The sequence below is a fragment of the Pteropus medius genome, unplaced genomic scaffold, assembly GCF_902729225.1.
Source record: "Pteropus medius unplaced genomic scaffold, Ma_sr-lr_union100, whole genome shotgun sequence".
Lineage (NCBI taxonomy): Eukaryota > Metazoa > Chordata > Mammalia > Chiroptera > Pteropodidae > Pteropus > Pteropus medius.
In genome coordinates this window covers 334,003-356,822 of record NW_024349225.1, presented here as the reverse complement: position 1 = coordinate 356,822, position 22,820 = coordinate 334,003, and the positions used below count along the sequence as shown (strand labels likewise).

At 41.0% G+C, this 22,820-nt stretch overlaps 1 protein-coding gene across 2 annotated transcripts in view; it reads left to right on the top strand.

Moving 5' to 3' along the window:
* The first annotated feature begins 6,261 nt into the window (after positions 1 to 6,261).
* The window catches only part of KCNH1 (potassium voltage-gated channel subfamily H member 1), a 308,541-nt gene continuing 291,982 nt past the window's right edge, over positions 6,262 to 22,820 (top strand). For both annotated transcript variants that reach the window (XM_039881126.1, XM_039881125.1), the window contains exon 1: positions 6,262 to 6,553. In XM_039881126.1, the coding sequence (XP_039737060.1) occupies positions 6,475 to 6,553 (79 nt within the window). In that variant the 5' untranslated portion in view covers positions 6,262 to 6,474. The remainder of the gene's footprint in view (positions 6,554 to 22,820) is intronic.

Below are 22,820 nucleotides of genomic sequence, written 5' to 3'. Positions count from 1 at the left end.
TGGTGAGATCATTTCAGTAGAGTGATGAGAGAGGAAGCAGATAGATTGCACTGAGGAAAGAATAGGATGTGAGGAAGTGGAAACGGTGAGCTGAGGCAATTCTTTTTGAATTAGCGGTAAAGAAGATGACATAGGATATCACCTTATATCCTAGGATAGCAATTGATAGAGTGGGAGGTGGGACTGGGAATTTTCTTTTTTCGTCTTAATGTGAAGGCTTCAATAGGGAGGGGATGTTGCAGATCCACGGTAGAAAAGATATGATCAATAATGGTACGATATTTATTTAAATTTACTAACATGTTTTTACTAGTTTCTCTGATCACCATTGAATCTTGTACTTCACTCATTTCTTCTAAGTTCATTTTTTTCTACCGTCATATATTCTTGAATAGTTTTTTTTCAGTAAATATCACCTTTTACCTTTTCGTTTCTGAAAATGCCTTTATTTTATCCTTCTTTTAAAATAATAGGTCAGATGCATATGAAAAAAATTCAAACATATAGAAAAGTTGAAAGAATTATATAGTGAACCCCTATCTACTAACCACCTAGCTTCTGTGATTGTTAACATTGTACCACATTTGTTTTATGATACATCTATTTATCTATTTGACCATCTTTCACTTAGCCTGAATATTGTTAGCCAGATTTCATTTTGTGTTTAGAGTATTGTTTTTTGAAATAAACTATACACTATGCATAAAACTCAGATGCATCATGAGTTCGACAAATACATTTACTTGCCTGACCCACACTCATCAAAATACAGAATGTTGTCATCACTCCAGAAAGTTCTCTCATGCCTCTTTCTAGGCAGTCCCTAGTATACCTTGTGAGAGACAAACATCATTCTGATTTCCTTTTCACTATGATTTCGACTGCTCGTTCTAGAACTCTATGAATGGAGTCATACACCATGTACTTTTTGTCTAAAGCTTTTTCACTCAGCATATTTTTGAGATTTATCCATGTTGTTTGCATTTATTTGTAGTTTGTTTCATTTTATTACTGAATTGCATTCTGTTCTATGAGTATATCACAGTTTATTCTGCTGGTGATGGACACATCTGTTTTTAGTATTTGGCTATTATGAATAAGCTAATATCTTTTTGTGGACATATGTGGAATTTCTGGGTTGTAAGGTAGGTGAACGTTTAGTTTTCTAAGAAACTGCCAGGCTATTTTCCAAAGCAGTTTTATCATTTTACATTCCTACAGCAATATATGAAAGTTCTGATAGTTTCACATTCTAGTCCACATTTTATTTTATCAGTCTTTTTAATTTTAGCCATCTCTTGGGTATATCTGGGGACTCGTCATGTATTCTATCATTTTCTGATTCTCTTGTTCATGTTGATATCTCTCATGTCAGTATCATTTCATTTCTTTGTACCTAATCTATTTTTTTCCTATGGTAGCTTTTAAGATTTTCACTTTTCCTTTTAAGTTCTGAAGTTTCACTGTAGTCTGTCTAGGTCTGGATTTGTTTCTTTCCATTTATCCTGCCTTTTCAATTTGAGAATTTCTTTAATTCTGGGAAATTCAGTTTCTTAAGTTTTGGCTAATTCTTTCTTATTATCTCTTTGAATATTGCTTCTTCCCCATCTTATGTTTTTATTCCTTAGGGGATTCCTTTTAGACACAAATTGGAGCCTCTCTCTCCATCCACTTGTCATTTGCATCTCCCATCTGTTTATTTCTCTAGTCTATATTCTGTGCAATTTCCTTTCCAGTTAAGTGGATCTAGACAACTATTTAGAATACCTGTGGAATTTTTATTTCCATGCCTATTTTTTAAATTTTTATTTTTTTCAAAATCTACCTTTTTTTTTGGGTCATAATGTTTTGTTTTCACCTTAGAGATTACATTTCTTCTTATTCTCTGAATATTTAATTCTCTTTCAAAGAGACTTTAAGGTACATAGGTCAAAGCCTATTCCGTTCTTCGATCTTCTCATTTAAAGACTCCTCCCTTCTGAGCTTCTACAAAACTGCTCCCCCTAGTTGTCTCCACTTCCAAACTGTTCCTTCTCAGGCTCCTTTGGGGCTATCGGCTAGTGATTTGCGACCTCTGGCTCCATCCACATATTTCTCTTGGGCTCTACACTTGTGTATCCAACTTCTTACTCAGCATTTCTCTATAGTGTCCCTCAGGCACCTAAATGTTTTTGAAATTGAATACAATTTTTTCTAAATCTATTTGAAGAAGTAAAGAGGAGTAGAGTATGATTTTTACTGATTAAGCCTTTCAAAGGAGAAGTTTTACATGAATGTGGAAGAATAGTGGTTCAGATATGGTAGTGAAGAACTGGACAAATTCTCACCTCAAGTTCTGGCTCTAGGTACATGGGCCATGGCAGATGAGTATCTTCCAAAGGAGTGGGATGTCTGGGACCTCAAGACCTTGCGGGAGAGCCAAGTCTCCGTTCAGAGGAGGCAGGAAAGGCTTCAATGAAGGGATCAAGCTGAATGTAGTTTATGGACAAAGAAAGCATGATTTAGAGGGCACAGTCAAGAGAGGAAAGTAGCTGAAAGGAGAGAATCATAAAGATGGTAAACACTAAGTGTTTATTGAGCTTCTTAAGGGCGGGTGCCAATCATTACCATCTTTTCATCCTTAGAACCTATCTCAGTGTTTGGTGTATTCTAGACTCCGAGCAAATGTTCATTATAATAAAATGAGATTGTTGTAAATAGTTTTTGATTGTTTTCCAGGAGAAAGGATATGGTAAAAAAATCATGTTTTCTTTTGATAAGAGTCGAGAAAAAGGGAAAATAGCTTTGGGCTTTTAGAGGGCTACAACTCAATTCTACAAACATTTCAAAATGTCTGCCGTGTGAGTCACAGTTGAGTGTAACACCTACATCAGTGCATCCTTTTCCTCTGATCAATGAGTTAACTTCATAGTCTATGATTCTCATTAAGGCAGATTCTCTTCCTTCTCCCAGCACTTGCAGGGAGGTGTGTGTGGGGGAAGATATCTGTCATATAGAACAGATCTTTCCAATAGATATGGCCTGCCCAACTCTCTTCTGATAAGTCTATTTGAAAAGAAATTTTGTTCACAGAAATTACATATCATAAATGTCAGTCATTGGGTTATAAAAACTAAAATTTCCCATTCTGCAAATCCTCCCTCTTTTAGATATTTCACTCATGGTGTCCGAAGTCATTTCTAGGTTCAGTTTCTCCTAATGATGCTAATTGATTGCCAATGATGAAGCATCCCTGCTTGCTCATTCTGGCTCCCACCTAGGCATTCCAGATCTCATAGGCAACTCTCCTCTGTATGAGGGGTTCTTGGGTTTCTGAAATCTGTCAACTATGCCTCATGGTTTTCATAAAGGAAAAAATATATAATTCCTGTCTTTGTGTGATGCCACTTGCTGTATGTGTGCCCTCTGGTGTGTGGCATTGTCTCTTTCTTCATTCGATGGATTTTTTGTAGGGCATAGAGATCGTTCAGGCATCCCCTGGACTCTTATACCAGCCAGTCTGCAGACCTCTGTCTCCATGCTCTCTCTGTAGAGTTCTACCTCCATCACTATCAATTCCTTTTGCAAACTCATTAATTCAGCATGATTTAATTACACTTATGAGAACAAATATTGGTAAAGTTTATCTTTGTTTCAAGGAGCTCACCATCTATGCAGACATAAACAGGTGCTATAATCGAGTGGTAAACAAAATATCGAGGGAGCACAGGAAAAGAACCACTGAGAAGGAAGGGAAGCTAGAAATATCAGAATAGACTTTTAGAAGTTTTAATTTCAGACTCTGTATCTTTCTTGGTAGAAGTTCTAGGCAGTTGTGGCTTTGTCTCTCATGTAAAAAACACGGGCTCTCAACTGGTTTGCCAAAGCACATTGGTGTATTGTGAATCTCTCCCAAATGTGTTACCAAATTTTGACAAATTCATAAGATTAAAGTCGGATCTATCTGAGATTCCTACATGATACTGAGATCAGAAAGAACTTTAAGCTGAGCTGGTCCTAGAACTGAACGTAGAGTAGGAAACAGAAGGCCGCAAATGAGAGGCAAAAAGCAGAGTGTATTGTCAAACCAGCCCCAAGAAAGGTGGTGTGTTTACTGAACACATGCAGCCTTGGCTTGTGAATATCAAAGAGAATGTAGACAGGGCAGAACACAAACATAGTGTTGAGGGAAACGACTGGATATGCTTTCATAGACACTGAGATGTGAGATGCTGTTACACTGAGTAGTGATGGTGGTTAAACATTGCTGACTTTTTAGTGTTCTTTTAATCTCTTCAAGTGTGCCATTAAAAATAGTATTCAAAGTGGCACACACACACACACACACACACACACACACACACACACAGTGTGGGCTGAGAACGACGGTGTTCATACATCTAAAACTAAAATGGAAGTTATCTCCTTGTTCCTTTTTCTTATCAGGTACCTACCAAGGATTTAACATCTCTCACTTCAAATGAGTATCATCTGTTTCCTTTTTATCTGAGCCACAGAACATGAGAGCTCATTAAAATTTGAGAAATTTTATTAACTATGATAGTTTTCTCCCTATTTTCTTTATCTTCTTTTCACAAGCAGGATTATGAGGTTGCTTGATAGGTTTTTAATATTGTCATGAAAAATCTCCCTTTGGGCATGTTTGTGCAGTAGATAACATAACCTTAAGAGACTTATTTAAATGAACTTATTCAAATGAAGTGGGCAGACACCACAGAAGCAAATACATTTCAGAGTACGTTCTCTTCAACAACCATTTGTTATCTCATTTGTAATAGAACAAAGAACCACTAGACGGAGCTAACGTTTAAGAAATCACAGCTCTAAGTTAGACTGTTATGCAAGACATTTATCATTACTTCCATTTCGAAGCCTATGAAAGCCTTACCTAACACTGCTAAAGCAGTTTACACAAGATGAGACAAAGAGTGAAGTTTGTAATGGCCCAGTTTATTTAGTTACTGTAATGATGTTTACTCTAACTTTTCAAGTTAGAGTACATTTTACAGCACTTTTCAAGTTAGAGTACATTTTACATTTTAGGATACATAATTACATTTGATCTTCACAGTAACTCAGAGATTGCTGGGCAAGAACTAGTTCTTCTATTTTTTGATATTGATAAATGGAGACAGGGTATCTGCATTACAAATAATAGGATATATCAGGATGGTTATCCTGGACAAATGAAGTTGCAGGCTCAGTTTTCTTCTTACATTTTTTTTTTTTTTGGTATTGATTGTTGACTCAGCCTGGAACTAACTAGAAAACTATCAGCTCATTCTTTTTGTGGGCGTAGACTCAGTTTCTGTTCACACCCACTGGAGGTATAGAGTAAAAGGACAGGCAAACAATCTCCCAAAATAAATGAACAAAGGAGGGTTGTCTGAGTTCCTTCCCAGGAACCTTTAGTGTATATGATTCTTCATTATATCAGGGGTCAGGTGTGAAGCCCGGCACCTCCTCCTGTGTAGTGCAGACCGTCTTGCAAGCCAAGGCTGTGGTTATTATTTAATGTTAAACGTTAGAGAACCTGCTCACCCCAGTCCCCTACTCCAAGCATTTGTCCTCAGAGACAAGTCCACCGTTTTGATATTTGTCAGATAATTTGTTTCTGTTTCTTAACCGTACTGATCATAACAGGTTGTGCTTCAGCTAAAATATATATATTTTTCCCCTTGGCTTTTTGGTAAACTATTCGCTGGATAAGAGTGGAAATCAGGTCAGTCAACAAATTAATCAAATGTCCGGAGCCTGCATTTGGCTTTTGATTATCTTTAAAATAACACAAGACAGCTCTTTTGGAGTGCAGTCACTCTGCAAGTCTGACCTCTTAGAAATACAGCTTCATTAATTAACAACTGGTTTTAGAATCAAGGTGGGGCGACTTTCACAAATGAGGCTAAGAATCCCTAGGGGAAAGCAGGAAGGTGTTCCAAGAGCCTCAGAAATCCCAGAGGCTCCCGCCTGAAACGGAGCAAAGGAAGAGTTATATCCTACTATCCCAAGACTCACGGTGACCTTGTTGGGTGTGAGTCCATCAAGAAAGCGCCCAAGGAGCATCCTGAATGCCATTTGCCCAGAAGGTGGCGCTCCCATGCAGCGTCGGCCCCACCGCCGCTCGCGGTCTCCCGGCGGCCGCCGGACCCCGGCTCGGTCTCCCGCAGGCCCGCGCGGGGCACGCGCCCGGTAGGGGGCGCCGCCGGCCCAGGCGCCGCGGCTCCCTCCTCCCACCCGCAGGCGGCTGCGGCGAGGCGAGCCCGCGCGAGTGCACTGCGAGGCGGGCCGCAGGGAGGGAGGCGCGAAGAGGGCGCGAGGGTGGCAGCCGAAGGGAGCCGCCGCCCCTGCCCGCCCGGGTCCCCGTGGGGCGCATGGGGCACTTCGAGTTGGGATCGCGCGCGGGCCCCGCGTCCCGCTTGCTGCTGCCGTGAGAAGCCGCGCCGGGACGCCCCCAGACCCCAAGCTGTCGGGAGGATGACCATGGCCGGGGGCAGGAGGGGACTGGTGGCCCCGCAAAACACGTTTCTGGAGAATATTGTCCGGCGGTCTAATGGTAAGAGGTGCATTTGGGTTTCGGTTACCAAGGCTTTTTATCCGTGCCTTTATTGCAGTCGCCTCCCGCCGCTCGGCGCCGGCAGATGCAGCAGAACCCGGAGCTCTGCTGGGAGCCGCGGCGAGGGCGCCCGGGCTGCCTCCGGGAGGCTGGGAAAGGTGGGTAGGGCGGGGCAGGGTCGGCTCCCCTCCCAAGAAGAGAGCTCTCCCGGGGATGCCCGTGGGCCTTTCTCCCGCCTCTGGGTCTCTTCTCCAGAGAGCTTGACGGCTGATGAGCAAAGTACTGGGAAAAGTGATGGGAAGCTGGACGCCTCAGGAGCTGGAGCCGGAGCGGCAGCGCGTTCCGCATCGGTACTGCCCACCCCTCCGTGAAGGCTCTCAGGGCGCTCCGGCTGCTGCTCCCCGAGGCGCCGCCTCCCCACAGGGGGAGCCAGCCTTGGAGACGCGCAGTTCTGGTCTCGGCCCCCGAGGGACGGCCGGACGCGGCTGCCTCTCTTTACCTTCCATCTCCGCAGCCGGAGGAAAGTCCGAGGTGTTGGGACGTGCGGGATTTAGGGGTGTGCTTCAGGCTCCCCCATTCCACTTCTTCACTCACCTACCCTTTTCAGGGTTAAGACTCACGAGGGGCAGAATTTCCTGGACTCAGGTGGGAAGTGGAGGGCACAGGTGCAGAACTGGCTAAGTGGTCACAGGTAGGAATCTGTCACAGTTCCCTCCTTTCCAAACCTACAACAGTGTTTTATACCCATAAATCTTGCTCACCTGTAAATTCCCAAACTCTCCGAGCCTGTAAATCTCTCTTATTACCCAATAAACCTATGCTCCCTGCCCCTCTCTTTCCCAATGGCGTTAAGATGGACAGTAGCATGAAGCGGTGGGGGGGCGAGAGTCCCAGGAGCCGAGCTGGAAAGGAAAACATTTCAAACGCCTTTATAACCCAATGCGGAGTACCCCAACTGAAACACTTGCAGAACAAACAAGAACCTGTCGGTTGGAAGGAGCAGTGCACACCCGTTCATCAAAGGACTAAAATGAAAGGGGCCAAACCTACAGATGCTCTTTACAGGCTCCTGGATCCCTCTCCTTCCAGAGACAAATGACATTCATTAGGAGGACGTGAAGAGCAACTCGGGAAATGGGTTTTAAAAATGTGTAAATATCTCGGTTTCAGAGCTTTAAGGAGCTTGTGTGAAAACTATGGGCTTCTAGTTGGATTTAGTTAGAGATTCAAGGTAAGGGCATGAAAAGTGACATGCTACTAAGAAATACTCTTTCATTAAAAATGATTTGTTTATCTTATAATGAAAAACTTAAGTAGGATGGCAAATCATCATGTATTATTTAAACACTCTTAGACATGATCATTTATCATGTGCTCAAGAATAAGAGTATTGAAGAGTTTCTGGTCAGTCACTTTTCTCTTCAAGGTCTTCCTCTTTTAAACTAAGGTGGCTTTTAGAGCAAGGTCACAGCTGTTACTTGAGGATACAAGGGGATGATAATTACAACATCCACAGCCACAATGAACTCTTCTGCCATAAAAAAGCTGGAGGTTTATAGGTTTTTAAATAAAATCACTAAGAGTTAATGAATGTATTGTGATTGCTATTCTTATTGGCCTGTTAGTGGGTATGGAGGCAGTTTTGCAGATTTGGGGATCCCCTTGCCAGTGACATCAACGTTCTTATAAATATTATTGACAATTCCATTTTTTTGGTTTAGTGGCTATGTTTTTTAAGTGAGAGGGAAATCCCGTATCTAATGTGTGCCATATTATGTTTTTGAGTGGAGAGAGCAGTTAAGAGACTCTTATAATAGGTACAAAGTTTCTTGGGCTTGTAGGAATAACTTAATCCTGGAGCTAATACCACAATAAAATAAGTTTTAAAAAATCCTGAAGCTGACACCACCATAAAAAATAAAAAAAAAAATCCTGGAGCTGAGAAAGGAGAATACTTTCCAGTTTAGTTGATCTTCTTAGGGCCACTTCCCCTCTGCAGGCAGACATAGCATGTCAATAGAATAAGTAATACTGGCACTTTAATTTCAGCACCAGTTCCAACAGCTTGACTTCAATCAACCAACCAACCAAACAGCATCAACAGTGAAACTAAAACATGCTGTGAACTTTAAAAATTATATATTATTTCAGAAGATTGATCTTGAAATGTGGGATTTAAGTTTTTAGTGATTCCTTTCATAATATTTCTTGATCACAAAAATGTAGGAAAAAATGTACTCTTGGAAATATCACAATATCTACATGCATCATATTATTTTATCGTGATGGAAAAAGTCTATTTAAAAATATTGATTGTCTCTCCCTAAAATCCACCAGCCTTTTTTTTTTTTTTGGACGTTAGAGTATTTAAATAGCATTTTACCTTTAAACAGCAATACTTTTTGATCATTTATTAGGTATTTTCTCCCAGTGGTCCTATGCAGTATTTTTATTCCTCTTTTAAAGATCGGAAAACTGAGTCCTAGGAATATTAAGTGACTCATGCAAAGTGGCAGGCCTACAGGGCCTGAGGCAGGTGTTCTTTAGAGGGTATCATTCATCCTTCTTGTAACATCATTATTTCCTCAGCCATTATGACTTAGCCTGTGGAACTGTTTTCATCATCCTTAAAAAAAAAAATACTCTCATTATATGCTAATGAATAATAGAACTGACTTTGGGGGCATTTGAATATCTGGTGTCTGAAATGTCATAGAACTGTAGGATAAGAGAGACCTTAGATGCTATCTAGTCTGTCCTTCCTCATCATTGTCTAGATGAAGAAATTGTAGTGTGTGCATTTCCTCAGAATTTTTTAAGGTCAGAACTGATGAGGCCCTAAGGTTCTTGACCTCAGTGTTATGTTCCTTATGGTCCACCATGCAGTGACCTTCCTTGTTTTACCATTATTTTCTCAAGAGAAGCATAATTTCCCAGTGGAGATTAAATAAAATGTTATAACAACAAGAACAACATCCATTTTGGCGAACAGCCACACTACCACATTTAAACAGAATAACAAAGGAGAAGCTAATTCTGTTTCAAAGAAGGGCAGCATTTTCACCTTTGTCGATGGTTTGGCCAAAGGCACAGGTTGGATAACAGACACTTAACATTCATGTGCCTATTATAAAATATTAAGTCACTTCTCATGAAATATTACCTTTGATCCTCATAAGCCAGCAAAGAAGGTACAGTGTTTCCATTTCAGAGTTTTGGGAACTAAGAATACTCAGGTTAAATAATATACTACAGTTAGTAAGAGGCAGAGTTAGAAACGGCATTTAAAGGCAGCTCAGGGACTAGTCAGCAGTTGTGACTGGTTTCATTCCACAAAGATTTATTGAGCATACTTATTGAACACTGGGGATACGGTGGGAAATGAGAAACCCCCTCATCCTGAATAAGATACATTCGAGTGAATCTTGATCCAGGGATCTTGCCCTTATTCCACAGTGTTTTCTGGCTGTAGCTCTTACTTAGGCCTGACTTTAAAAAACCGCAAAAACACTTTTAAGGTGTTTACTGATCTTGATGGTACTAAAATCTAGTTTAACTTTCTTTGATACATTTTGAATACCATTTGAAGTAGAAATTTGATAATTATCTCTTTTTTGGATCGTTGGAAGTAGTCAGTAGGACTAATTAAGAGTCCAGATTTGATTTGATTTTGCTTATGGTCATATTGGTGATCATTTCAAATCCTTCTATTGACTTTGTTGCCACGTAGTCAAAGCCACCCTGTTTCTCTTTGTATTTATAGTTGGAAAGTGTTGTTCCAGAATTCTTTTTGATGGTTGCTTAAATCTACAGTCACTTAGCTTTCAGGATGCTCGCTGAAGCAAATAGGAGACCTGGTTTAGGAAGGCTGGCAGAATTTAGTGCCAGGAAACTACAAAAATATTACCCTACACAGTCCCATTCGAGGAAGAACATATGTTTTAACGTGTTCAGAAACCTATATCAAACGATTGTAGGTGCCAGTAGGAATCCGTGCACATAAGCAGGAATGAAACGCAGTACATTTTGGTCCAGATTTATGTACATGTATAATTTACAGATTGCTAAATCAGCTGTGTTTTTGTAGAGTGTTAAGTTGGTTCAGGTTGTTGATATAATTAGTTAACAAACAAGATGAGAGCCGCAGGTAGTGTTGTGTCTTCTCATAGGTGTGTTGAACCACGGTAATATTTATAAAACAGAAAACTGGTTAAAATTCATTCTTGCTCTGAAAAGAGAATGGATCCTAATCTGGATTATGACCAGCTCAACAGAGCTTGTTTTTGCAATATTTTCTAAAATAACCTTCAGCCTAGGCTCAGCTGTCTTTCTCTGAAAGTGTCAAAAAGTTTAATCTGTTGGCTGATAAAAGCTGGGGGGTTGAGAGGATGAAGTGTTATGATTTAATATAAGGCAATAAAGTGTCCAGACTCCATGATTGTTATGAAACTCATCTTTTTTTAGTAATCTGTCATTAGAGAGCAGATACATTTGAGGAACACTGTCGGTAAACTGCATTTCTGGCTTCGTTCTTTCCCATTCCAGCTCTTCATTTGTGATGGGGCTTCATTCGACAGTGTATTTCCTTCAGCGTTACTTTGAGGCTCCTTAGTCTTCTCCTCCCCTTTATTTTTGGTGAGATAGTCAATGGCTTGTAAACAAACGTTTAAAATATAATTATTTATTGAAATGATCCCTTTTCGAAAAGGGCGAGCATCTGTTTTATACATTTAGGATATTTGGACCATGATTTTGTTTTTGTTTTAGTTTCTCTCTTTAAGTGGCCACACCTGTAACTGGTGAGAAAGCGAATCACAGCATCCGAGGTCTGAAGGGACATTCTTTACGATTCCTCCTCTAGTGTTGGAATCCTCTCCAGGGCATCCCTCCCAGTGGCTATGTAGCCCATGCTTGAATGGCTTCTGTGATTGCACACTCACTTTCTCACAAGGAATGTTCTATTTTCAGACAACTATAGTTGTGAACTGGGTTTTCTTTTCTTTTCTTTTTTTCTTTTCTACTTTTCTCTTCTCTTCCCTTCTTCTCCTCCTCCCTTTCCTTCTTTTCTTATTGTTGTTGTGTTGTTTGATCTCACCCAAATCCGCCCTCTGATAGCTGCCACTCATGTGAGGTCCGCCTTGTGGAACTAACCTGACCTAGCTCACTCCTTTTCCACATGAAAACCATTTTTTTTTTTGTAGTTTGACAAGTTATCTTGTATTGAGTTTTCTTCCCTTTTTTAAATATTAAAAAAGTTTAATACTACAATAGAAAAGCACATAAAATAATTTTATACAGTTTTATACATTTGTATAAAGTAAGTACTGTGCTATCACCACCTATGTCAAGAAATTGAATCTTGCCGGCTGTCCAGAAGCCCCCCGGGACCCTTCCTGATCCCAGCTCCCTTGTTCTCCAAAGGGAGCCATCTCCTGATTTTATGGTGGTTATTTTTTGCGTTTCCTCATAATTTTGCCACCTCGTTTTATATTCCTGGACGCCACCATTTATTTTCCTCTTTTTTTGAGCATTATATACATGGAGCCATGCAGCACGTATTCTTCTGTCAGCTGGAGACTCATCCGTGTTGTTGTGTGTACTGTTGGTCCATTTTCACTGCTGTGTAATACTTCATGGTATGACCATAACGTACATTTCATTTATCCATTCTGCTGATGATGGATATGTGTTGGTTCACAAACTGGGCCCCAAACATGGAAGGCAAGGAGAGACTGAAGAAAGAGGCAGACCACCCCAGATTGGTTGGTGGTAGGTTTAGTAAACAAGGGAGCTTACATGTAAGGCTTGTCTTGAGTAGATGCAAGATGGGTAGATCTCTGCACTGCCCGCCAGAATTTTAAGTTTATATAGAGCCCTTAACTTGGTTCATTCATGTGTCTGTCCAGATGGTCTCAACAACACCTTCCTCTCTCAAGGCTGTGTCCTTGAAATGGCTCCCACTGTGGGCACAGGGTGCAGAACCTACATTCTAAGGTCAGGGGCGGGGCTGAGGAGACTCCGATCACTTGGGTCCAGCTCAAGAGTCAACTGGTAGGTCATACCCTCTTGATGACCTCCAACAACATGTGAGTTGTTTCAAGTTTTTTACTATTAATGCTGCTACAAATTTTCTTGCGCGCGTCTCTTGGGACATGTGGGCACATATTGGGTCTGTGTCTAGGATGCACATGTTTAACTGAGGTAGAGGCTGCCAAACACTTCCAAAGGGTTCATGTCAATTCACACTCCCAGCAGCAGTGTATGAAAGTTCTCATCAGTCCACATCCTTGCCAATACTTGGTGTTTTCTCCTCTTTTTTTTTTTCTTTTTGAATAATGATATTGCCCAGAGAACCTAGTAACTAATAAAACAGTGCCATTTAGGGTTATGTTAGTAGTGAGCACATGATCAAAATGAAATGAAAACAAAACTTGCTGTTGTCCTTTGGGAGGCATCAGTATCTACTGTGCGTTGGAATGTTCTCACAGTGTGAACTCACTCACACATGATGATAAATGACGTGAAAGACTTGCACAATTAGAATTGTGTGCAAAGGGCACATGCAAAGGGTGTGTGTGTGTTTAAGAGACTCATGTTCTTAAATTGAGAAGCAGTAAACCTTGGGGACAGAGATTATGTAAGAATTAGAGCTGGAAGTGGAAGGAACTAGGAAGTGAATGATTTATGTTTATTTTAGTGAAAAAAAAAAAGCCAAAATGACTAAAAAGGCACAGATTTCATGGAAGAATAAAAAATCAAAGATAAATTAAAATGCAGAGCAAAGGATAGCTTGTGGTTTAGTTTCATAAACATGGTGCACTTCTTGTGTGCCGGATACCGTGCTAGAGACTGAGAATACCAAAGTGAGTGAGACTTTTGAAATGCCGAGTCTCACGGAGGAATCCAGGCTGAAGACCAGTATGCGTTGTAAACCTCCCCCAAAGATTTAAGAGATGTTATGCTGACTCAACATGTGCTATACACTTCCCCCTTATGAACTCCTCACTCCAAATCATTCTTGGATTTTATAGCTATCTTTTCTTTTGTGAGGTTCAATGTGGGATGACCAGATCCCTTAAGTTGATTTAAAGAAGGCTGTAGAATGTGTGAAGTTTTGTTTTGGTGTGGTGGAAGTTTCCTTAAAAAAATCTCATTCCTCTGGGATATCTCATTGCCCTGTCTTCTTTGGCATGCTGTCTTGGGTTGTTCACCCATTGTGAGTTTTCAGTATATCCTAGATGCTGGAATTTGTTTGATGCTCTGTTTCTCTATGCAAGTGCAGTCTTGCTGAACAGATTGCAGTCTGGCCAACTTCAGCATCTCCCTCCGTTCTCACGGTCTCTGTTCTAACAGTCAGGCACTCCTGGTATTGACAAAACTACTTAAAACTCTTCTGATTGGGTGTTATAGAGTTATGCCAATAATCAGAATCAATTTGCTTACTCATCCTAAGATGGTTCATTACGTAAATTAAAGCGACGACTCTTTCGATTAGCCCTGTGTTGCATAAAGCTGATATATTCTGAAATTAACTGAGTCAATTCTGTAATTATTAATGTAATTATTAACTGAGAGCGCTTCCAAACTGTTGTTTCTCATAGCTGTTGAAAGGTTCTGCAGTGACATAAGATGCTTCAGTAAAGAAGAGGAATGGCCTCTCCTCATCTCCTTCTTCCCTTAAAGCGATAGCAGCGCCACCCTCCACTGGCATTCTCAGAGTGCTGGAGTCAGCATTTGCAAGATGATACACATTGCTTAACTTTGGTTTCTATTAAGAGCGAATTGGGAAAGCATATTTTAGACTAGACCTTCAGAACCATGGCAAATGAAATGGAGCTAATTTGAATGATAAGACTATATTTATTTCCTCTAAATAGATTTTTAAGTTTTTATTTTCTTACTTTTGTTTCGGCATGATAAGGATAGAGTGGATTAGAGTTCTATGTGGCTATCATTAATAATGTTGTGCTTTGAGCCTCTGCATGACCAGTGTACTGTCTATCTCTGTTTGCCCGCTTAGAGCCATTCTCTTTTCTTCTCCAACATTCTGTGCATCCCAGGAGGCTGACCCATGAGGAGTATGTTAATAGGCTCCCTTGCTTTCTGCCTCCAGGCTGGCCTTAGTCGTGGGGCATACGACCATGAGAAGGGAGTGGAGGGGAACGCCCTGGTATTTATTCTCCTGTCCCTGCAAGGACGTTATAGTCTGTTTTCCCTTGATTAAAGGTTACATCTCCAGCTCGCTTTCTTTGGGTTTGGGTAGGGTTGAACGGCTTAAAGTTTCCAACTCTTAACTAATCCTGGGGTGCTGCGCTACCCCTGAGTTTTCCTCAGTGGTGTGTTTGGGGCAGGCCGCAGCTGGCTGCCATACTTCTCAAGATCTGATCATGCACATGTCTTATTTCTGGTTAGCGGGCTTCACCTTGGTTGCTTGAAATTGGCCATGGTGGGAGTTTTTACACCTCAGAAATTGGCGAATGCTGTAAATCAGGTCTATCTCCATTCCAGTTGGTTTACCAACATACCACGCTGCCTATACTTCACCCAAGCCTTTGTCAGTAACAATCCTCTAATTATCCATCTAAGTACCATTATTTTCTTGCCAGAACTCTGCCAATAGAACCAGTTACTTGTTCTCTGGATGAAGTACTTTCTCAACCTTTTGTCCGGACCAGTTTCAATCATTGGGGGGAGCTTGGTGAAGGGTTGTGCATGCAGGGGCTTCTTCCGACATAGCAAAAAACACCTGTGTTCTGCCTGATGAAGGCGCCATTTACCTGCCCTTGCTTTAAACACAGCGAGTTGGTCCCCTGCAGGCTTGATGAGCTACTTTCACATTTCTTTTCCATCTTTTTTCACTTTCATAATCACAGAAGTCAAGTAAGACCATAGTAAATTGGGAGTTCATCAGAGACATTAGAAGCCAGCTCATACTAGTTCTAAGCACCAATTATAATTATTGGTTATAATTATGACCTTGAACACATTAAATAGGCTTTCTCACTTGCATGCCTGGCAGTATGCCAAAGATTTTATGTGCATCATTTTTAATCTTCACTATGACTCTATTTTGTGGGCACTTTTATTATTCCCATTTTACAGGTGTAGAAACTGAGGTTTAAAGAGATTAAGTAAATTGCTTTTGGTTAATTTCTTGTGATAGAATTTCTAGGATCTTGTTTGGAAGGCAAATTCTCAGGCTCACTTCATAACTAGTGAATCAGAAACCCTGAGGGTGGGGCCCAGTTATCTCTGTTTTACTAGCCCTGCAGGCAGTTCTGATGGACATTGTGGTTCGGGGACAATTGCTTTCAAGACAACCCCATGCATTTTTTTACTTGAGAGGTAAATGCTTGGTGGCGGGTGTGTGTGGATAGAGTAGGGTGTGTGTGAGAGAGTGAGTGGACTTTTTCTCTGTAGACTTTCAATTAGTTTCCCAGTTTTTGCTCACGTCCCATTCCTGCCTCAGGTAGTAGCCAGCATTTCAATGTCTCGAGTCTCTTCAGAGACCTGCTGGGCCCATTAGCCCCCTCCTTACCCAGACCCCTCTGGAATTTTAAAATTGTGGCTTCCTCTGCTGCATATCATCTTCTATCTATTTTTATCTTCCAGAACTGGAGCTCATGCCTGCTGGTAACTCCCTTCTCTTTGTTGCTGTGGATATATTCCATTTAATTTTTCAGCTATCATTCAAGAATGAGGAATAAATGTGTGTGCCCGATCCACCTTTTTGAAATGATAGCTGATACTTTTCAAAGACAGAGGAGGTCCTAAATTCTAATCATTCTCCTTCTGACAAATGAAATTCCACTTTATACTTTTCCTACCTACCTGGAAAGTCCAGGGATTGTGTTCTGGCTGACTTCATCAAGTGTGCCAGTTTTCTCCGTTATTCTTGTCAAATGACAAAGCTGAAACAATTTAGTACAAGTTTGATGACCTTTATTTAAGGGAAGACGATTCATGGGTTGGAGGCACATGGTGCCTCACAGGCAGTGAAGAACTCTTCTCGAGGGATTTTGGGCAAGAGTAAGTTTTATAGAACCTCAGAAGCAGCAACACAGAAACTGGTGACTGGCTAGGAGGTCAGGGATTTCCTGATCTGGCCAGCAGGCCCCGTTCTCTAGGGTAAGGTAAGCTAGCTAACCCCGAGCTGGAGGATTGTGATTGGTGTCAGGTTTCCTCGACAGTGAGGTAGTTCCTTGTAAGTGCGGACTGACTTAGGCTTGGAGTTGAAATGTGAGCTGGCCACTGGTGCAGCCTCTGTTTGCGGGTCCCTATATACGAATTAACTTTATCATTCTCTCCTCCAGCTTCCCAGTGCCTGCCTCTCACTTGTCTCTAGTAATGCCTTCTCTTTGGATTTTCTGGTTTTCTTCTCCCTGTGTCTTTCTCTGGCTCTTGGTCTCTGTCTCCCTCGCTGCCCTCCCCTGTACTCTGTGCCACAGTCCTGTGCTCTTTTGTCTCTCACTCATTCTCTAGGTCTGGCCATCGGTCTCTTTCTTGCTCTTGGGTGCCCCGTTCTTCAGCCCTGGCTCGTGCCCTTTCACTTGTACTCCGTTGGCCTCGCCCCTCTCCCCAGGCGCCGTCTCTCCTCTCCTTTCCCACTGTCTTCCTGCCTATCTCTGCCTATTACTTCTTGCCACTGATTGTCTCTGTTGTCTGTCTCTATTGCTGTCTGCCTTTTGTCTGTCTCCCCATCTGTCTGTGTCTCTGTCTGCTGTCTTTGTCACTATCTGTCTGTCATCTCTCTCCGTCTGCCCCTGTTTGCTATCTGTCTTTGCCTGTAGTCTCTGCCTCCATCTAACCAATTCTGCGTCTGTCTGTCTGTCTGTGTCTGTCCATTTCTCCCCCTCACATGCCTCAGTAGCTGCTCCCTGACCCCATTTACTCACCAGCATGTACATTGTTAACTCTGTGTCTTAGTTTTTGTTCTGGAATCTAATTGGCCCAGCCCTGACTATGGGTTGTTTGGCTAGTCGTCCACTCCTGATCTAGTCTCCTGTGCCTGGGGCCTGGGTCGGGGAGCAGGATTTGGAGTTCCATGCTATGTAGAGCAGGATACATAAACCTAGATGGGGAAGGTGACCCTAGCTTTCATATGGACAGACGTGTCCCCTGCACGCCTGCCATGTCTGGGATAAAGTGGATACTTAGATGTCTGTTGTATTAAACTGAGCTGCTCTGCGATTCTCTTCCGTCCACTTGGTGCTATATGCTATCCTTACTGAGCCATTTACCAAGAGAGTTTTAAAATAATAGAAAAAGCAAATGTAAAACTACTTAAGAAGTCTTTTTTCTAGTACCATTTAATATTTTCATATTGCTTAATTTGAGTCATCTTTTTTGGGGGGTTCTGGGAATAAATATTTTAGCAAGTGATCACACAAATAAATTTTTCTTAGCAGTAATTCGGCATGTCACCAACCTCTTTTTTATTAAGTATCATTGACTAGTAAAAAAATCCCTATATTTCTAACACAATTTCATGTATATTCTCATTCTCTTTTATACTTCTCGTGAAACAGATTTATCTGTTTTTATTGTTTTAAAATCCTTTAATTTGACACTGACTGAAGATGGAGGTCATGTTTTGGAAACCATGTACTTAGGAGTAACTATCCAGTAAATGCAGTGTTTGAGTTTGCTTTCGAAATTAAAATCTCTCTCCCCATTGTAATTTACTGACTTAATCAAAAATCTATTTCTGTAGGATATTAAAATCAGAGACAAAGCAAATAACTATTGAATCTCTAGGGAGTTCAGTTTGTATTGTGCAAAGATTGGGCCCTTGACAATTTAGAAGAGTGATTTTCCTGGATTTTTACTATAGAAAAACACAATAGAGCCACAAAGTGACTTTTGCTGATATTAAGATTTCAGATGTTTCATTTAGTATGTCATATTGACTTAGCTTCTTCTTTCTCATCCCATGCTCTTCATTCTCTCCAATATTACCAAATCTTGATCTATCTTTTTTTTTTTTAAATAATTTCTGGTATGGATTTTATTTAGGTTCAGGCAAATCAAACTATTGTTTCCTGGTCTAGCACTTATAGACAAACTTCTTGTTCTCATCATTTATCTCAATCATTATTTTTCTTTCATTTTCAAAGAAAGGAAAAAATAATTTTTACTCACATTTACTTTTTGTAAGAGCACTGATAGCCTTAGTAATCTATAACATTGCAAAGTGTCATGAAGACATGTTCTCTTCTAAGTAAAATATCTCAAGTAAGTAGAAGCACACTGTGAAATATTTATTGTAACCTTCTAAATAACCAGTATCAGCAGAGAACAATAAATTTGGGTGAACTGCTTGCTGAATGTAGCTTTTATCTGTGTAATTGCTCAAACTGAGTCACTTTTCTAAGTCATTGCTTTAGTTAGTTTCTCCTTTGTTATTTGTGGTAATTATGATGAAAAGCAATTTTCTAATAATTTCTTTTTAGAATATCTCTGGGCTATGTTTTATGGGCAAATAGCAGGTTTGGAATGATTTTCACACATCTGACTACTGCAGTGTAGTTTGGCTCATGCCCCGTCAGCTGAAAAAAGTTTATGTGGTGGGGGAGGGAAGTCTTTCCAATTTTTAGATACATGTTTGTTTTATTCTTCAAGGAGGAAAACTGTGTGGGCTGAAGAAGGTTGAATTTAGGAAACCGTACATTTAATTGCATGCACTCGTGCAGCTAAAGATCCTCAGAGGGTAAAGAATGCATCAGAGGGAGGCAGTAGAATCTGGCTAATTTGCATCAAAGACCTGGAGACACAGGGAACTTTGAGTTGAGAGCCAATGAATAAATCATGGCAAGGGCAGCCAGGTTGAATCCACAAATCTTACTGAACGATGTCGGAGGGACTTGATCAGTTCAGAAATTTTGAATTTGGATGCAGGCTTGGTTTTTCAGAAAAGATCATTGGTTGATCGGAAGTTACACATTCTACCTGTAAAAGCTATATATAGTCAAAAGCATATATCTTACCTAGATTTTACTGATTCCGAAGACACAGATATTTACTGTATATAGATGGACATGCCAAGATGTAATATATTTCTACTGAGGAATCCCTTGACAATATGATACATTTTTATTTTACAGTGCGCATCATATCACGTCTCTAATCCCAAATAGTCCCATTGAGTAAAAGCCCAGTATAACATGGTTCACCTGAAATGTGAGTGTCGCTTCCCACTTAGATAAATTTAGAAGGTATTTCTGCTATTCTTAAAGTGGCCCAGGGTTTACAGGGTCCATTTAGAGAAGTTACTTTTCAGGGTAGTGACTGGTTGATTACTCCACATGGGTGGGTGCATCTGATTTGTTGTTAGGAATCCAGTTACTTAGAGAGTCACCTTTTAGTGCTGCCAGAAGCACGAAGGTCTTTTGTCTCCACTGAGACCCACAGAGCTGAAGAAACTTACCTACACAGCTCATTGAGGGCAACAGTGCCACCAGAAGCCAACTTGTTGTCCCCATTGTTTTTTCAAATGATGCTCTGAGAACGCTAAGGATTGCTGGGGAATGGGAAGGGCGTCTTTTACCCCTTATTCTTCCATTGGTTTTCATTGTCGACTAGGTTCCTTAGAGCTGATCCATATAATCTCAGGACCTCTTTCTCACTAGGTGGCCTCTGCTTGTGGAGTGTCCATCTGGTCTCTCTAGTAGTATAACTGGAGTTCTCACATGGCAGCTCATGGCTCCCAGGAGTGCAGAGGCAGAGCTGCCAGAAGCTGCCATTAAAATGCTTAGGCCTGGGATTGACATGGCATCTATTCTATTGCGGTTTATTGGTTAAAGCAAATCACAGACCTGACCAGATTCAAGGGGAGAGGACTAAACAAAGGCATGAATCCAAGAAAGCACAGTTATTGAGGAGGCCTACCAGTGTTTACAGTGTTTATAAACAACTCAACTCTTTATAGTGATGCTTTGATTGTACCAGCTATCACAGATTCGAGGGCCTGAGACATGTAAGGAGTTAGTCTCTTCTAAAATTTTTTAAAGGAAGAAAGAATGTGAAGAAGATTTACAAATCACCAGCAGTGTTCTGGAAAGGATTGTATTGCCTGTTGCTCTGTAGGTATTTTATGGAGATTCTCGCCAGTGTCATTTGGCAGTGCCATGAGGCAGCAAAGTAGAAGATGTCTCATTACTCTTTGGGATCTTGGAGCTTTGATCTTTGTTAATGTGTTGGAGCCCACTTTATCCTCATTTCTCCAGGTTTTTACTCAATTTAAGACTGTCTGAAGGAGTCCAGTGAGGGTCACAATATAATATCAGCTTTATTACTCATTACATGATGGTGCCATCCTCCCCAAGCCTAGACTTTGGCTTCTGGGTCATGAACTATGGCCTACTCCTAGGCTGAGAAGCTGGAGCTGACAAAGCAGAGGGCTGGCAGGCCTGCCACAAATGGATTCTGAGTATCACAAGGAGACAAGTAGCTGAAGCCCCCTCTTCAGCTACTAGGGCACAGGCATGTTTGAGAGGCCAAGACACACAGAGTAGATTCCCTTTGCTCTTGAGATACCTGTTGGTGGCTGATCAGTCTAGGGAGGTGTAAGTGAGAGGGATTAAAAAAGGGGTCAAAAGTATTGATTACTTTTACTTCTTTCTGGGGGTGGATAGGCACCACTTTCTCTCAGTGGAAACTTCAGGTGTAGAAGGATAAGTGCTGACCTCGTAAAAACTCTTTATTGAAATAGAGCTTTAGAGACGTACTCTGTTCTGCCAAACCTGGAGTCCAAGTGTGCCACCTTGAGGGGGTTGTGGAATTTGCGAGGTGTGGTCCTCTGATTCTGTAAAAGATTGCTGCAGAACGCGATGCGGTTAGGAGCATTGGTTTTGGTGTTTGTGATGGTTAATTTTATGTGTCAACTTGGCTGGGTTATGGGGTGCCCCAGATACTTGGTCAAACATTATTCTGGGTGTTTCTGTGAGCATGTTTTTAAATGCATTTAGCATTTAAATTGGTAGACTTAGTAAAGAAGATTGCCCTCCCTAATTGGGAATGGGGTGGGGCTTAATCGGTTAAAAAGGCCTGAATAGAATAAAAAGACTGACCCTCCCATGAATAAGAGGGAGTCCCTCCTGCCTGATTGATTTTGAGCTGGGACATTGTTCTTTTTCCTGGGTTTGAACTGAAACATTGGCTCTTTCTGGGTCTCAAGCCTGACAGCCTTTGGACTGAAATTTGCACCATCGGCTCTTCTGATTCTCATGCCTTCAGACTGAAATTTGATCTATACCATTTGCTCTCTTGCCAACTGCAGTGTGGGGGACTTGTCAGCCTTCATAATCACGTGAGCCGATTCCTTATAATAAATCTCTTTACGTACATATCTCCTACTGGTTCTGTTTTTCTGGAGAACTCTGACTAAGTACAGCTGTGACTAATAGTCACAGCTTTACTAGTTGCATGACATAAGAAAAATGTCCTTCAATTTGCTAAGCCCTCTTTCAATAATTACAAAAGTGGGTTAATACTAGTGCCTGTTGACCTCATGGGGTAATGATCTAGTGACTATTAATGCATATTGTTCATGATGATGATGGTGATGATGATGTCTTCTTCATCAATGAAGAATGGCAGATATCCTAACATTTCTCAGTTTAAACTCTCCAATATCTTGTATCCAGATCAGGCCAATATTGATGCAGTCTTGGGAGATTTGTCCATGCAGTGCGTTACTTCCCTAATTCAGTTTTGCTTGGCTTCAAAATAAGTTTTCATTTACTGAGTCTGGAAATACTAAGTAATCCCAGAGTAGTTTATGTTTGGATGTTTGGAACACACGTCGCTCCATTTGGCTAGAAAGTCTGTTTCACTTCGCTAGAGCCCTCTATTTGGCATTCTTAACCGGAAGAAATGTAGCCAACCACCTGGAGGAGTTAAGATGCCTTGCCTAAGCAAAGTTGCTGTTACGAGTCCTTGCACCTGAACTTATGTACTTTTTTTCAGAAGATTCCCACTTTCTGAGCTTGTCTATTGTTATGGCAGACATATTGCTGAAGGCATGGTGGCAAATTGACTCAATCTACCTAGATTCACTTCTTTATTTTATTTAACAAATCTTCTCTCCCTTAGAAGCTACCAGCTCACTGAACTGCAAGGGAAGACTTGTTAGGGGAGACCCCAAACTTCTCAGTAGTGCTATCTCAATCTTTTTCAGTTTAAGTTGTCTTTTTGGGTAATTCAATCTCTCTCTTGTGTTCAGATGCCAATTCTTCCTATCGCATTGCTTCTCTCCAAGATGGTGTGT